Below are 12,391 nucleotides of genomic sequence, written 5' to 3'. Positions count from 1 at the left end.
AATGCCTGTGTGTGTGTGTGTGTGTGTGTGTGTGTGTGTGTGTGTGTGTGTGTGTGTGTGTGTGTGTGTGTGTGTGTGTGTGTGTGTGTGTGTGTGTGTGTGTGTGTGTGTGTGATGGAAGGGAGAAGGAACGACAGAAAGAAGGTAAAAAAAAAAGAGAAAAGAGAAATGCTGGGATAGTAACGAAGTAAGGCAGAACGGAGTGAGGAGTGTCAGGCGAGGTTGAGAAGTCGTGTGAATGAAGAGTGAGTGTAAAGTGGTTGGTGAGGATACCTGGTGAGGATAAGAGGGATCAACGTGAGGAAGAACGAGGGCGTGAGTGGAGGGGCGAGAGTAAGTACCTCAGGATAGACTAAGTGGCAAGAAGTTGGAAATAAATGTAATGGAGCAGCAAGGGTAAGGGAGTGAATGAGAGTGATGATAATGGAGAGAAATAGCAAAGGTAGGAGTCATAATAGATGGAAGGAGAGGCAAGGATGATGGAGGAGATGGGATGGTGGGATGGTGAAGGGGTAGGGTAAGGGTCAGTGACCATTCTCAGGTCAGGGCGTCCGAGCCTAACAATGAAGGAGAGAAGGAGGAAGTGATGGAGCGAGTAAGGGCGGGCGTAGGAGAAGGAGAGATCAAGGAAGGCTTAAAGGGAGGATCAGAGTGAGGGAATGAGGGAGAGAGAGAGTGAGGGAGAAAGAAAGCGTGAGAGGAAGAGTGAGAGAGGGAAGGGTCAGGGTGAGGAGAGGGGGGGAAGAGAGTAAAGGAAGGAGCTGAAACGCGTGCGCGGGTGGGCGGGCGGACGGGCGGGTGACGAGGCTCTGCCCAGCTGGTGTTCCCACTCCGGTGCCGCGGCCACCTAGGACCTGCCGCCAACTCGCCCGCCGCCGCCGCCAGCCAGCCCGAGCGAGCCTAGAGTGGCGCGCTGCGAGCCGTCCCCTCGCTTCGCGGCGCCAAGTGCAAGTTCCAAAGTGCGTAGAGTTTGGGAGGAAAGAGGACGGGAAAAAAGTCGGCAGAGCTCTGAATTGAGGTGTTTTAGACTTGTTAAAAGAGTTGAGCGATGGCAGGGGGGAGAGAGAAAGAGAGAAAGAGAAGAAGAAAGAGAGAGAGAGTTGGGGGAGAGAGAGGGAACTGGCGAGTGAAAAATTGCCGTGTGTCCTGAATTACTGAAGTGCTTAGAGATTTTGTGTGAGAGTTTTGTTGCAAAGTATGAGGAAGACATTAGAGAGTTAGTACAAACCAGTGAGAGAGAGAGAGAGAGAGAGAGAGAGAGAGAGAGAGAGAGAGAGAGAGAGAGAGAGAGAGAGAGAGAGAGAGAGAGAGAGAGAGAGAGAGAGAGAGAGAGAGAGAGAGAGAGTGGGGGGGGATATCAGTAAAATTATGGTATGAGTGATGATGATAGTGGTGGTGGTGGTGGTGGTGGTGGTGGTGGTGGTGGCAAGGGCATACGTTATTACTGTGGTAGTTATGGTGATGATATATACCAGCAGGCGTTCGGTGGTGATGGCGGTGGTGGTGATTGAAATTGTGAAGATGGTGGTGATGGTGAAGGTAATAGTAATAGTGGTGGTGGTGTTGGAGAGTGGTGACTGGTTGTGTTGTGAATGACTGTGGTGATGGTGATGTGGTGTCGATTGTGTGAGAGGATATCCGATCAAGTTTGCTAGTAGTGATGATTGTGATGATAGTGGTGAAGGTGGCAATGGTGGTGGTGTTATGGTGACAATGAGAATGATGTGAAGGAATCATAATCACACTGCGGTGGTGGTGGTGGTGGTGGTGTTGCATTTGCTGTTGTTCTCGTTGTTGTTGTTATAAAAGTAGTGGTGGCAGTGGTGGTGGTGGTGGTGGTGGTGGTGGTGAGGATAAAGATGGGAAGAGAGATTAAATACAATACACAGCATTGGTAGTGGTGGTGGTGGTAGTGGTGGTGGTTGATGGTGGTGGTTGTGTGTGGTGGTTTGAGAAAGAATCGCAGTCGCTTTACAATCGTGTTGGTGTTGATTGTGGTGGTGATGCGTGAAGGTGTGACAGTCAGGCCGCAGTGGTGGTGGCAATGACAGTGGTAGTGATGAAAATAGTGGTGGTGGTGGTGGTGGTGGTAAGTGTTGTGAAAGTAGTGGTGGTGGTGGTGTTGGTGGTGGTGTTATATGACAGGGCGACATCCACATATAGAAAAATAATAGTGGTAGATAATAGTGGTACTGAAGGTGATAAAAGTAATGGTGGTGATAGTGATGGTGGTGGGGGTAGTGGTGGTGGCTAGCTAAAAGTATGTAGCGATTAGTAAGTCGGTCAGTCGGTCAGTGTCTGCCGGTACTTACATTGCTTGACTCACCCCTCACCCTCCCTCTCCCCCCTCGCGTGTCCCTGCAGCAAGGCGAGAAGCGACCCAACACTTCGAAAACTAATAGAAGGCTTCCCGTCACTTGAAGGAGCCACATGAGGGCGGCTCCCAGGGTGCTCTCGAAGCGAAAGAGACGAGTGCCGTGCGTGTGTCTGTCTGCCCACCGCCGAGACGATACCGGGGAAAAAGAGCGAGAAAAATAAGCAGAACACCACATGAGAAGTCCTTTGCCTTAGCTCACCGGCGTGGAAGGAAGGCCCGCTCACGGCCGATTCCCCACCAGCGCATCGTAAGAGGCGCTGTGAAGATAACAAAGGGTTGGTACGAAACTTGCTTCAGCATAAAAAGAAAAAAAAAACTTGGGAAGAAAAAGAAGAATCATAAAGGGGAATTGTCCTGAAACTTGGCTACAAACGATACAAAAGAGAAGGAAAGACAACCTTCGCTCATCTCCTCCTCCACTTTTACCTCTCCCCCTCCTTCTCTCCCAACTTTTCCTTCTCTTTCTCATATCCCCACCCTGCTCCTCCTCCTCTGTCTCCCCTTCCCCTCTGCTCTGGTAACAACCATGAGGGGCGTCACAGCTGGTCTCCATCACCCACTCCTCCTCCTCCTCCTCCTCCTCTTCCTGATCCTTCTCGTCAGCCTGCCAGCACAAGGTAAGTTTTCCTTGGCTGTATTTGTGTTTGTTGTGTGCTTGTCGTGGTAGTGGCTTCCCTTTGGCCTTAATGGAGAGGCTCAGACTGCTCACTGAGAGGCTGACAGGTAATGGACGACGCTCAGGTGACTGTCTGAAAGCACCTTAATTAATGCTTATGGTTCTGTAGGGACTGCAGAGGCTTGAACCCACCATGAGTACCTTTCCCCTCGTCCTTTCACCGCAGTGGCAGGCGCGTCGTGGGCACTGTTTAGTCTTTGTGGTGTGAGCGCCAGCTGGAGGCGACGGCCGCTGCTTTGTTGACAACGCAAAGTGAAATGCATGTCATACAGACGCCAGGAAATAACATTTGAGAGAGAGAGAGAGAGAGAGAGAGAGAGAGAGAGAGAGAGAGAGAGAGAGAGAGAGAGAGAGAGAGAGAGAGAGAGAGAGAGAGAGAGAGAGAGAGAGAAATCAGACAGACAGTGTGTGTGTGTGTGTGTGTGTGTGTGTGTGTGTGTGTGTGTGTGTGTGTGTGTGTGTGTGTGTGTGTGTGTGTGTGTGTGTGTGTGTGTGTGTGTGTGTGTGTGTGTGTGTGTGTGTGTGTGTGTGTGTGTGTGATCAGCGGTACTAGTGACTGCAGTAATTTGCTGCGTAAAATATCACAGTAATGAAAATCAACTTTTTAAAATTGCAGATTGATCACGTCATAACCTTTCATTGTCGGCCTTAATCAGCTTTACCGACTCTTGTGAAAACAGATTAAAAATGAAATGTCAAAACAAATCTGAGAGCAGCTAACATGGCCGCAATTCTCTCTCTCTCTCTCTCTCTCTCTCTCTCTCTCTCTCTCTCTCTCTCGTCTTCTTTCCAATTTCTCTTTCTCTACCCTCTCTCCCCTCTCCTTGCCTTGATTCTCTCCCTTCTCCCCGTGATGCTTTCTCGCCTTCCCCTCTCGCCCTCTCCCTCCGGTGCGTCCTCGGCGCAAGCTGACCCGGGCACTCAGACTGGCCCTCGTAACTTTTCTCACAGCCAATCCTGCCCTCGAGCCACCGACTTACTGGCTCCCAAGTCATGCCAACGTCGCGGCCACCACCTCGAAGCCAGCGCAACGTAAATCTAGTCTGATGTGAGGATTATTCTTTTTTCCGTATTTCCAATCGCGTCTCCCAGGGTCGTGCGGAGCGGCCAAGATGTAAACCAGAGCGTAAAAGTGATTTATCGTTGCTGTAAACCTTCACGCCTTTCGTAGTTCACTCTTGCTTGGCCCGGAGGAAGGGACAGCTCAATGATTTGCCAGTTGGCTCTCTGGACTGCCCGGAAAATTGTATTCGAAACAGAACTAAAACCGCGCCGCAGAAACACTTCATACAGTTCACATTTCAATAATAAACTCTTTGCATCTTTTTTTATTCTGTGCGTTTTTTTCCCTATGATTTTTTCTTCCATTCCTTGTTGCACCAGTTGTTTCGCCGCCAACGCTGAGTCCGCACCGTACCCAACATGCAGTCCCACACTGACAAACCGAGAAAAGAAAAATAAATATATCTGTACCGGAGCAATTTCATCGTACCACTGATTGTTCACCACTAACATGTGATGGTGTAACGCACATACAACCTGGAGGTGGTGAGGCCAAGAAACATGGTGATCATGGTAGCAGTACTAATATGTAGTAGTAGTAGTAGTAGTAGTAGTAGTAGTAGTAGTAGTAGTAGTAGTAGTAGTAGTAGTAGTAGTAGTAGTAGTAGTAGTAGTAGTAGTAGTAGTAGTAGGAGCAGCAGCAGTACTGGTGGTGGTGGTCGTGATGGTGGTATAGCTACTAACAGCAAATGAAGAAGTAAAAACAAAAATAACAACAGCAGCAGCAGCAACAACAACAACAACAACAACAACAACAACAACAACAACAACAACAACAACAACAACAGTAACACCAACAGAAACAGCGGCAGGGGCGGCCACAGTGGCGCGACACCAGGAGCAGCAGCGGCAGCAGCAGCGGCGGCAGCACAAGCAGCAGCAATAGCATTAGCTGCGGGAGTAGGCGCCTCTCAGGACATGAAGACATTCCGTGAACGTGGCAAGAATTTTTCGAGCGTTGTTTTTACGAGAACACTCCATAAGCGGCACATTAGCAGCCTCGGGCCGCCCCAAGGTGCCCCCGCGCCCCGCAGGCCCACCCGGGACCTGCAACCTCCCGCTAGCACTAACTCGCTGACCGGCCCATAAACGTAGCTCATAAAAGAAATATATAATTGCGATTGTGTAAATTTGTGACGCCGTGTTGGACTTAACGCAGCAAGAGGTCGACTGTATGTGTGTGTGTGTGTGTGTGTGTGTGTGTGTGTGTGTGTGTGTGTGTGTGTGTGTGTGTGTGTGTGTGTGTGTGTGTGTGTGTGTGTGTGTGTGTGTGTGTGTGTGTGTGTGTGTGTGTGTGTGTGTGTGTGTGTGTGTGTGAGCCTTTGTTGTCTGAGTGTGAAGAGCACTCACATGGAAGGTGGAAAGTCGCACATGTACTTTTCTAAATCACACTTTTCATTACGCTTTCCTCGCACAATCGGAAAGTCAACAAAGCGAGTGATGGCTGCCAGTCCGCCCTCCAGGATTAAATGGTCTCTTGCCAAAAACACAGAAATATTTCTTTTTCTTTTCTCCCTTGCTGCACTGTGCTTCTCTAATTAAACTTTCCCTGCACGCACTGAGCCCCAAGCTAACAAATCATAATAAAGCTAAGTACAATGAGCGTTTTATTTTTTTGCTTTTCTTTTCTAAAACCAACAACAATGACGGAAAGAGTAACAAAACGTCAGATACGACTTGCTCTCTCTCTCTCTCTCTCTCTCTCTCTCTCTCTCTCTCTCTCTCTCTCTCTCTCTCTCTCTCTCTCTCTCTCTCTCTCATGCATACACCCATGAGAGAGAGAGAGAGAGAGAGAGAGAGAGAGAGAGAGAGAGAGAGAGAGAGAGAGAGAGAGGAACAGGTAGCATCAGGGTGCCTCACCTGGGTGGCACGTAAGGTAGTGTGATACTATTGTTATGCCTCGAGGTTTTTGACATTCGTGCGCGGCTCCCGCCCTCTCTCTCTCCCTCTCCCTCCTCTCCTCACTCCCTCCCAGTTCCCTCCCTTCCTCCCTGGCTCGCAATGGCCCGGTCCGATATTGATAACTTCCGCAGCGCTGCACAAGACTCCGCCAATACCGCAAAGAAAAATATATACGGATACATAAAAAAAGAACGAGATAAAAAAAAAAGCAAAGGGAATAGGAACGGAAAAATAAATAAATAAAAGTAATAGAGGACACACCGCCATAGGGTCCAATAATTCCACCTTTCTGCTCGTCTCTCTCTCTCTCTCTCTCTCTCTCTCTCTCTCTCTCTCTCTCTCTCTCTCTCTCTCTCTCTCTCTCTCTCTCAAAAAAAAAAAAAAAAAAAAAAAATAGTTACATTTCATCTGATATATTGGTTCATTGACTTCCTCTTTGTCTTTTGCCTTTGTATTTCTGTCTGTCTGTCTCTTTCCGTCCGTCTCTCTCTCTCTCTCTCTCTCTCTCTCTCTCTCTCTCTCTCTCTCTCTCTCTCTCTCTCTCTCTCTCTCTCTCTCTCTCTCTCTCTCTCTCTCTCTCTCTCTCTCTCTCTCTCTCTCTCCCCCCGCGGTGCGCAAGAAAGCAAAGCCCGCCGGAGCGTCTGGTGACCTACACGGCGCAGTCTTGGGTACTACGTTACGTTCCCTTCATTAACCCGCGAGACGCCGCGACGGGAACTGCTGAAGAAGAGGCTTCCAAAGGGCCGTGGAAGCCGGTGACACGGCCCGTTTGGTTCCTTGGTTCCGCCTTCCCTGCGGCGTGCGGACTCCTGGACGCTGCCGGCTACAAGAAAAAAAATAGAAGAGAAAAATGCCAAAACCAGTAGGGCTGAGGGGAACGGAGAGAAAGGGGAAGGAAAAGGGGAGAGAAGAGGGGAGGGTAGCGTGGTTTAAGGGACAGATAATGGCTCTCACCTTCCTGCAGAAGCGTCGAGTGAGGTACAGCAGGGGCGCCGCGCGGAGAGAAGGGAGCGGAGGGAGTCACCTGGGGAGGGAAAGAGAGACAGGTCATTAGTAAGGCGTTCCATCGGGCCACAGCGTGTGATACCTGCGTGCCGCGGCGACAAGGGTGCCGTAAAGTAGCGCCTTGCGAGCCACATTACCATGCCGAGCAGCGCCATCTATTTTTTACTTTATTCATCTATCGGGTAAAGTATTTGTTTGTTTATCTGATCTCGACGCCGCAGCGAAGTGGTGATGAGAGGACAAGGGGAGGAGGGAGAGGCAGGCGGGGGTGAAGGAGTGGGCCGTGAGGGGAGGGCGCCAGCAGAGGGAAGGAGGAGTGGAGGCACGCTATGCTGATGTGGTTTGGGGAGAGAATCACGAGAACGAACAACCGAATGCGAGGTGGTGACGCACACACGCACACACACACACACACACACACACACACACACACACACACACACACACACACACACACACACACACTGAAAACAAACACACGACTTCCGGCGCATCTATTGGATCAATTCCGTACGTTCTGCACGAAATCAACACGAAGCAAAGAAAGATAAAGTAAATCATTGCGTGGTGGGTGAATGAATGGAGGAGGGAAGAGGGGAAGAAATATAGAGGAGGGACGGAAGAAATGGAGGGAAAAAAAAGGAAGCAAAAAATAAATTAAAGGGTTAAACGACAGATAAAGGAAGAGGGAAAATATACAGGTGAAGAGAGAAAGGAATGGAGGAAAGGAGGAAAGGAGGAAGAGAGGTCTGAAGGGAGGAGAAAGAGAGGTAGGAGAAAAGGAAGAGAGTGGAGACAAAAAAAAAAGTTTAGTGAAACAGGTGAATAGGAGGAAAGGAAAAGAAGGAATGAGGAAAGGTAAAGAGGGAAAGAAGGGGAGAGAGCAGAGCGGGATAAATAGTATAGGAGGAGAGGATAGTGAGGAAAAAGAGCAGAGACCAACCAAACCCCCCTTAAAAAAAAAAAAAGTAAAAAGTAAAACGGATGAAGAGGAGAAGGAAAGGAGACGAGGAGGGAGAATGGGGGGAGGAATGAAGGGGTGGAGGGAGGGGCAGAGGGAGTGTGATCAATACCTGGGGAGACACGTCACTCACCTGTGGGAGCCGTGGGAATGTAAGGGCATCTTTGCCATCACCTCAAGTACTCCCACAAGCACCTTCCCCGGGGCTCGGCAGGAGAAGGAAAAGGAAGAGGAGGAGAAGGAGGAATAGGATGAAAAGGAAGAGGAGGAAGAGGAAAAGAAGGACGACAGTGACAACGCCAAAGACGAATATAATAACAAGGAGGAACGCAAAACAATAAAAACCACTGTTGGTTCATAAAAGACTTGTTTCTAGGGACCGTACGGTGACAGAAATAGGATGACAGGTAAGAGAGTAATGTGGAGGAGGAGGAGGAGGAGGAGGAGGAGGAGGAGGAGGAGGAGGAGGAGGAGGAGGAGGAGGAGGAGGAGGACAACGACGATGGCAAGGAGGAAGACGCCAGTGAGGGGAGGAGGAGGAGGAGGAGGAGGAGGAGGAGGAGGAGGAGGAGGAGGAGGAGGAGGAGGAGGAGGAGGAGGAAGAGGAAGAGGAAGAGGAAGAGGAAGAGGAAGAGGAAGAGGAAGAGGAAGAAGAGAAGGAGGAGGAGGAGGAGAAGGAGAAGGAGGAGGAGGAGGAAGAGAGAAGGAGAAGGAGAAGGAGAAGGAGAAGGAGGAGGAGGAGGAGGAGGAGGAGGAGGAGGAGGAGGAGAGTGGGATAAAGACCAGGAAAACGAGGAGGAGGACACTGGCGATGAAAACGAGAATGAGAAGGAGAAGAAAAGAAGAGAAAGAAGAGGAAGTAAAAAAACGAGGAATATGACACAAGAAGAAAAGAGCAGGAGGAAAAAGAAGAGGAAGAGGAAAACTGAGAAGAAAGGAGAAGAAGAACGGGGAGGAGGCCTTGATGGCGAGAAAGGATAAGAATGCAGTGTGTGTGTGTGTGTGTGTGTGTGTGTGTGTGTGTGTGTGTGTGTGTGTGTGTGTGTGTGTGTGTGTGTGTGTGTGTGTGTGTGTGTGTGTGTGTGTGTGTGTGTGTGTGTGTGTGTGTGTGTGAAGGGAAAGGATGAGATAGCAGGGGAGAAAATGGTTTAAAAAATGTGAGAGAAGGTAGAGAGAGAGAGAGAGAGAGAAGACATGGAGGGAGAGTAAATTTAATAAATAAAAATGAGAGAGAGAGAGAGAGAGAGAGAGAGAGAGAGAGAGAGAGAGAGAGAGAGAGAGAGAGAGAGAGAGAGAGAGAGAGAGAGAGAGAGAGAGAGAGAGAGAGAATGAAAGAAAGATATATTACAACCAGTGAGTAAGAATTTATAAAAAATACACACACACACACACACACACACACACACACACACACACACACACACACACACACACACACACACACACACTCGAGGACAAGACCACTGTGAATTATAGCGACGATCGAGAAAAAATAAGAAAATAAATTTTTCAAAAATGAGACGGTGCATTCCTCTCTTTCCTCGTTCATTCCCCTCCCTCCTCTTCCCCCTTCATTCTCTGCCGGCCACGCTTCATCGCTATTATGTGTCCCTCCTTCTTTATCTGGCTCATCCCCTTCATTCCTTCCTTGTTATTCCGTCCTATGTCTTTCCATTACATTTCTCCGCCTACCTCCCCTTCGTCCCCTTCCTGCCATCCAGCTCATCCCACTCCAACACCCTTTATCTTCAATCTCTTCACTTGCAGCGGCATAAAAAAATAAAGAGAAAATAACAGAAACACAGCGGGAGATTTACATATTCAGACAAGCACGCCACGCTGCCGCCATGGCTCATACTTGCTGGTCTCGCTTTTTCAACATTTTTTTAATACATACGAAAAAAAAAAAATCTCTGGAAAATATTATATAGTAGTGTGCGAGGATGACTTCACAAACGTTCAGTGTCACAGAGCCATACTGCCGAGAGTATTCTGTTATAAGCCTTGAGAAAATGTTCACCAGTTTCAAGAATCTGTATTCATGGACAACACACGAAGACAGCATTCTGGTCTCAAACCATGTTAATCTTTTATAATCCTTAAAATATTCGATTGGTTTTCCCAGGAAGTGTCGCGTTTCCACTAGCATGAAATCCCCAAGGCAACCTCTTCGTATGCGCTGTGTTGAGCAAGGAAGGAAGAAACCAACTTCTCCCAGTGCGGCTGAATGGTTACTTATTCAGCAATATTCCTTGCACTCAGGTGACCCACACCACCGCTTATTCGAGGCTAAGTCAGCCTGGCGATTACACTGGGGTAATATTACGCCTGGCAAACATTCCATTAACAAAACCTACTGCCTTAGTGCCTTACCCGCCGCCTCTTTACGTTATGGTGAAAATTTAAGGCTCATCGCGAGTTTTAAAGCCAAAATTTTTCTTCGCGGTGTTTGTTCTTGCGTTGCTTTGGAAGTATCACATTCAGCTACCTGTTTTTTTTTTCCCCTTGTAGTCAGCCTTGAAGAACTGTTCATGCGTTACTGTAACCAATGAACAAACAAATACACAGACACATTGCCAGGCCTTCCATCTTTACCTTACATTTATTATTTTTCTCGTACTTCAAATTCAAACACCAGATTAGCGTTGACATCACCATGAAACGTGAACTGTACACAAGACTTGCTAATTAATCTATCCCTATAATATTCACACTGTCAATGCAAGAAACAATTCCTCCGCAATCTCCAGAATTTTTTTCTTAACTTCTTTCCCTTCCTGTGTCTTAAACCGATGCAGCAGACAAATATCGGAACATCAGAGCTAAATCGACTCACATTTCAGCAAACCTTTCCCTTGTAACTTTACGGAGCACCCAATTAAAGAATTTCCTTATCTCTTGTACCCTTCACCAGTTTCTCTCATGTAATAAAATCAGGACCACAGACCCCAACAAGACACCAGTGATCCAGGCTACTCAGGGACCGATCACCATTGACTCCAGCTCAGTCTTGTTTGGCCAGGTGGAGACGAGCCTCGCGTGTCAATTACTATCTACCTTGTATTAGAGAGAGAGCGAGAGAGAGAGAGAGAGAGAGAGAGAGAGAGAGAGAGAGAGAGAGAGAGAGAGAGAGAGAGAGAGAGAGAGAGAGAGAGAGAGAGAGAGAGAGAGAGAGAGAGAGAGAGAGAGAGAGAGAGAGAGAGAGAGATCATTGTTGCCATTGATGTAGGTAACTAACTAACCAGCCACCCAGGCAACCAACCAACCGTATAGCACACTCCCTTGGTCAGTGAAATATTTCCACATGTAAATATTTAATGTATCACACATGACCACGCGTGCCTCCCCTTCCATTGCTATTAAACCACATGAATGGTTAAAATCCAGAATGTTTTATCAGTTATTCTTGTTCCAGGATAGAAAACAAAGTGAGAGAGAGAGAGAGAGAGAGAGAGAGAGAGAGAGAGAGAGAGAGAGAGAGAGAGAGAGAGAGAGACGAGGTATTGGTGAAGGAAATAGAGTGTCAGGAGAGAAAGGGATGTGGGAAAAGAAGGAAACACGAATGAAAGAGAGTAATTAGCAGAGAAGATAGGTGTACATGTCCAAAAACGAAAAGAGAGGAAGAAAGAAATGATACGTAGGTACACGGAAGGACTGACGGAAAGGAATCGAGGAAAAGATACAGGAAGAACTGAAGGGGGAGTATAAAAGAAAAGAAGAAAAAGGCGTTGGAAAAGATGGGAGAGACAAGGAAGGGAGGAGGACGAGTAGCAGAAAGGCAACAGAACGGACATGAAATACAGAAGAAAGGAAGATGAAATGAAGGGGGAGGCTGGGGTGGAAAGGAAGATAGAGGGAAGGAGAGAAGAGCAAAGCAGAGGCGAGGGGAGGCGAGAGAGTGCAAAACAAAACCACAAGGAGACAAAACAAAGAATCTCTGGAAAAAAAAAACATACACATGAAAGATCAAATCGAAAAAGATGTCATATAGATACATACAAACACACACACACACACACACACACACACACACACACACACACAAACTCGTACATAGCAATATACTACATGGATGCAAAGAGACGAGGATGGATATAGGCAGAGAGAGAGAGAGAGAGAGAGAGAGAGAGAGAGAGAGAGAGAGAGAGAGAGAGAGAGAGAGAGAGAGAGAGAGAGAGAGAGAGAGAGAGAGAGAGAGAGAGAGAGTGTGTGTGTGTGTGTGTGTGTGTGTGTGTGTGTGTGTGTGTGTGTGTGTGTGTGTGTGTGTGTGTGTAGATGTGTGTGTGTGTAGATGTGTGTGTGCTAGACAGACAGAAAACACAATAAACAATAAATAACCATAAAAACAAACATCAGAATCGCTGCGCACGCTCCCCTCACACTCTAACAGTCTGCTTTAGTCATCGCC

The 12,391-nt window shown here is 48.0% G+C and overlaps 2 protein-coding genes across 3 annotated transcripts in view; one reads left to right on the top strand and one right to left on the bottom strand.

The window, feature by feature from the left end:
- Positions 1-12,391, bottom strand: part of LOC123509506 (nephrin-like) — a 213,852-nt gene that overhangs the window by 185,633 nt on the left and 15,828 nt on the right. Inside the window, exon 2 of the mRNA XM_045263842.1 lies at positions 6,972-7,041. The gene's annotated coding sequence lies outside the window, so the exon portion shown is untranslated. The remainder of the gene's footprint in view (positions 1-6,971; positions 7,042-12,391) is intronic.
- LOC123509511 (kin of IRRE-like protein 2) overlaps positions 796-12,391 on the top strand; it is a 31,267-nt gene continuing 19,671 nt past the window's right edge. The window contains exons 1-2 of one of the 2 annotated variants that reach the window (XM_045263850.1): positions 796-959; positions 2,365-2,994. In XM_045263850.1, coding sequence (XP_045119785.1) covers positions 2,904-2,994 — 91 coding nt within the window. In that variant the 5' untranslated portion in view covers positions 796-959; positions 2,365-2,903. The remainder of the gene's footprint in view (positions 960-2,364; positions 2,995-12,391) is intronic. The other variant, XM_045263851.1, reaches the window with a different exon arrangement.

The sequence above is a fragment of the Portunus trituberculatus genome, chromosome 27, assembly GCF_017591435.1.
Source record: "Portunus trituberculatus isolate SZX2019 chromosome 27, ASM1759143v1, whole genome shotgun sequence".
NCBI lineage: Eukaryota > Metazoa > Arthropoda > Malacostraca > Decapoda > Portunidae > Portunus > Portunus trituberculatus.
Note: the sequence above shows the minus strand (reverse complement) of the source record. Positions and strands in the feature narration are given on the sequence as shown.